Source organism: Glycine max, chromosome 17, assembly GCF_000004515.6.
Source record: "Glycine max cultivar Williams 82 chromosome 17, Glycine_max_v4.0, whole genome shotgun sequence".
In the NCBI taxonomy this organism is placed as follows: domain Eukaryota; kingdom Viridiplantae; phylum Streptophyta; class Magnoliopsida; order Fabales; family Fabaceae; genus Glycine; species Glycine max.
In genome coordinates this window covers 4,170,300-4,174,015 of record NC_038253.2, presented here as the reverse complement: position 1 = coordinate 4,174,015, position 3,716 = coordinate 4,170,300, and the positions used below count along the sequence as shown (strand labels likewise).

General features: G+C 35.1%; 1 protein-coding gene and 1 long non-coding RNA gene across 2 annotated transcripts; both read right to left on the bottom strand.

Annotated features, from left to right (window-relative positions):
- Positions 1 to 272: 272 nt before the first annotated feature.
- Positions 273 to 2,032, bottom strand: LOC121173810 (receptor-like serine/threonine-protein kinase ALE2). The gene is made up of 4 exons (XM_041011033.1): positions 1,976 to 2,032; positions 1,379 to 1,613; positions 1,067 to 1,223; positions 273 to 453 (listed from the first exon to the last, which is right to left on the bottom strand). Exons 1-4 carry the CDS (start codon positions 2,030 to 2,032, stop codon positions 273 to 275), a joined length of 630 nt encoding a protein of 209 aa, XP_040866967.1.
- Positions 2,033 to 3,017: 985 nt separating this feature from the next.
- On the bottom strand, positions 3,018 to 3,716 carry LOC106796599 (uncharacterized). The gene is made up of 3 exons (XR_001385631.2): positions 3,565 to 3,716; positions 3,404 to 3,460; positions 3,018 to 3,307 (listed from the first exon to the last, which is right to left on the bottom strand). It is a non-coding gene; the product is annotated as an uncharacterized lncRNA (long non-coding RNA).

Genomic DNA, 3,716 nt, shown 5'->3' with positions numbered 1-3,716 from the left:
TCTTCAGTGGGTACCAGTTACAGTGTTCTTGCGGAATAGTAGCAAAGCATGGCAGTGATGGCACATCCTATCTACAACATGCTTTTATTCCGAAGCCTAATAAGGCTCTCAAAGCCAAGGAGTGAATGCCTCTTTGCAAAGTTAAGATTATGAATTGCATATTAACAAATCCAGGTAGTGCAATAGACACAGAGAAAGTCCAAAAAAATGCGATTTCTTTATGGGAATCTGATCATAACTTTAACATAGTTCCATGTTCACGGACACTGCCACTAGGAAAGAATCTTAATTATCTGCCACAACCGCCGGCTTCTTCCGGTTCTCAGCGAACCTGAATAAGAGTTTCTTCTATATGATCCAGACTCTGCCAAATCTTGCTGAATAATAGGTTTTGACTTTTGACCAAGTGCAGATATTGTCATGGATTCAAATTCATCACTTGTTCGGTTGTTCCTATAGAATTGCAAGGGTGGTTGAAAGCAAAGAATCAGGATTGAAAATCATATGTACCCTCTCTTACATATTTTTTCTCTTCGTTGAATCATTTAGAAAGAAATTATAGTGGATAGTGTATTAGCTAGCTAAGGTGCAATATTGGAAAATAATTTTTGCATCCAAGTTTTTAAATAAAAAATACTAAGTATACTTCTTCCGTTTTGATAACTTAGATGGAGATGGGGTGATAGATGGATATCTAGTTCCGATGACAAATTACCAGAAATAGCTCTGTATTTATTGCTATACTGCCATTTCTTCAATAATAACTAATGCCAGTCAAGGAAACCATGGCTATTATTATTGAAGTATTTCAGCTTAAAAGTACCCAAAAGGATACTCAAAATAAGCGACTATAGAGGCAAATGTCTTTTGGCATGGTCAAGAAAATAGTTCATTTGACTTGACTAATCAACAGCCACAAGTTTAATATGTTGAAGTCTGAGGACAACTAAATTGCAAGAAGCTGAGAGATAAAATTTTCCAAAACAGAAAATGAAAGGAAGACAACTTCATACCCAAAACTTCCCATGACACGAGTTGATATGTGTTTGTTCTCCCCATCCGATGCCGTTCAAGCCAATCCAACAATATGTTGCTAGACTTGAAGTCCCTATGTATAACACGAGGACTTGAATCTTCATGCAGATAAGCAAGACCAGGAGCTGCTCCAAGAGCTATTTTCATCCGGGCACCCCAATCAAGGGGGCTGATTTCCCTGTCAACCCCTATCAGAAGACAACAGAACAAAATAAATAAACATTATCTTGAAGAACTAAACAGCCGGCATGCTATCTCGAGAATGAAGTAAGCAAATAAGAAGCAGATTTTAAGTACCATGTAAATGGGATTCCACACTTCCATTGGGAACAAGTTCATATACCAATTAACTTGACCAAATTTCTATGGTGAAGACGACTAAGCATCTCAACTTCAGCTAAGAATTCATGATCACCATGAGGGTCCTCCCTTTTTAGAACCTTGAATGCCACTTTCATCCCATCTTCAAGGATACCACTGTAAACAAGGCCAAAAACCCCCTCTCCAGGTATTCTTGAAGCATGGAAATTATCAGTTGCTTTCTCGATGTCTTTCGTACCGTTAAGTCTTAGCAGATCCTGTATAAGCAGCAATGCTAGATCGAAATGACGTGGAAACAGAACCAGTTCCCGCGCCTCTAAATGATCCAGCAGTACCTATGAAATTCATGTTTTGAAAGCAAAAGGACCCATGATAAAACAATCAACTTGTCTGTCACAATTATTATGCCATGAGGAAATACTCAAAAGTACAGGTACGGAATGATTTTGTTTTCAAAATAATATTTTATTCAAATCTTTGAAATTGAATTATTCTTTTTCAGCCAAAAATCCTTCCATTTTCCCCCACCTCAACAGTTCATTTTTAATACATAAATACAATGTCGTTTTTAATCATGAACCACTAAGACAATAAACTAACAGGGGAAATTGCTACTTGCCAGTGTGGAAACCTTGCTGCCATGCCCATGCCCATTGCCCACCATAACAGGATCCATAATCTGGGGGTGCATCGGTAAACTAATTAAAAAATGAGGAAACTGTCTCACCAAGCAAGCATCATTAGACGTAGTAGTAGTTTCCATTTCTGGAGTTGGGATTTTTTTTTTATATAGATTATGGGTAAATTTTATTAGAAATGATTATAATTGAATTGAATAAGATTATTATAGGTAACAAAACTCTACATATTTAACACAATCATATATCTAAATTTGAACTTAAAATATCTTTACAACAATTGATAAACCCATATGATAGTAGTTTAGGTTTTTTGTTTTGGTGAATATGGTAATTTAGGTTTAGTATAGTATAAGAAATTAATCTTTTATAACATAATAAACTAAAATTTGAATATTACACTGTCTTAAATAAGATTGTCTTCGAACAAAAATAGACGGGAAAAAATTACACGTTGTTTTCATATTGACGCTGGATAAAATAGACATAAGACCATCAAGATAAGACAAGATTGCATTTTACTTAACCTCAAAAAAAAAAAGAGTGGAAAAAAAGTAATTCGGAACCATGCTTAAGAACTCAAGAGAGACACAAAAGAGTTACAATTTTTAGACACCTCACAATTTTAGATACTCATTAACATTTATTACAAATGAATTATTTCACTACATGAAATCCTACCCCTTCAATAAACTTTATCAATGTAATATATTTTTCTATAATAAAAGTGAGATTCAGCATTATAATCTTAAAGCATCATGACCATCCGAAAAAAAAAATTCCACTTGAGTCGAGAGGTGATCTATTCACCTTTCTATCACATGTTATGCCTATATTTCCACACTTTAGAATTAGGCCAGCATGTTGAAAATGCAGGATGTTGTAGTCCTCAGATTATAACATACGGCCAGAAAAATACGAATGAAAAGGCACGGTAATTTCGTAACAAAATAGAAACGACTACATACCAAAACCACTAGCGTCTGGTGAATTGAATTTTCCATAAAATGGTGGAAGCTGAGCTTTGAGAAAATACACAAATTATACAAACTTTCAACACTACGCAAATACAAGTACAAATCTTGTAAGATCTCAAGATTGAATAAAAGGTTACTGCTTCGGTAGCAGAAAGTTGAAGCGAATCTCCTCTCGCCCTCAACCTCCTTGCCTCTCGAAACAAATACGAATACTTTCTCAATTACATACAAAAAGCAGGTGAAAAACGTTTCAAAACTTGAATGCAACAACTGCTTGCTGACTGGTGCTCATAGACTAAGTTATAAAATAGCAACCTCAGCTCGGCGATTCTCTACCTGAAAATAATGTGCATATAACATCTCACAAAAAATTAACAACGCAGTTTTGAGACACAGGCTACAGTAACTATAAGAAGAGAAAGTGAAGCTTACCAGGGAAACTGCCCACAAAAAAAGGTTACCAAATGAAATCCAGCAGGGCTGTAAAATCTGCTAAGCACCAATTCATTGATAAAAACGAACAATTATAAAATCAGTTGGTTCCAATAATCAAGCGAATAGGTCAATGATTAAAAAATTAAACAAGTATGCACCTTTCAGTTTGGCATTCAGCACTGAATCAATTAGGACATATAACTGAAAGATGAACAAGGAATCACCATAATCATGATGACTTTGTAGTAAATTAAGAATTCAATGTTTGAACAATCTAACAGTTTGGATCATATTCTTGAATCGGCTCTTG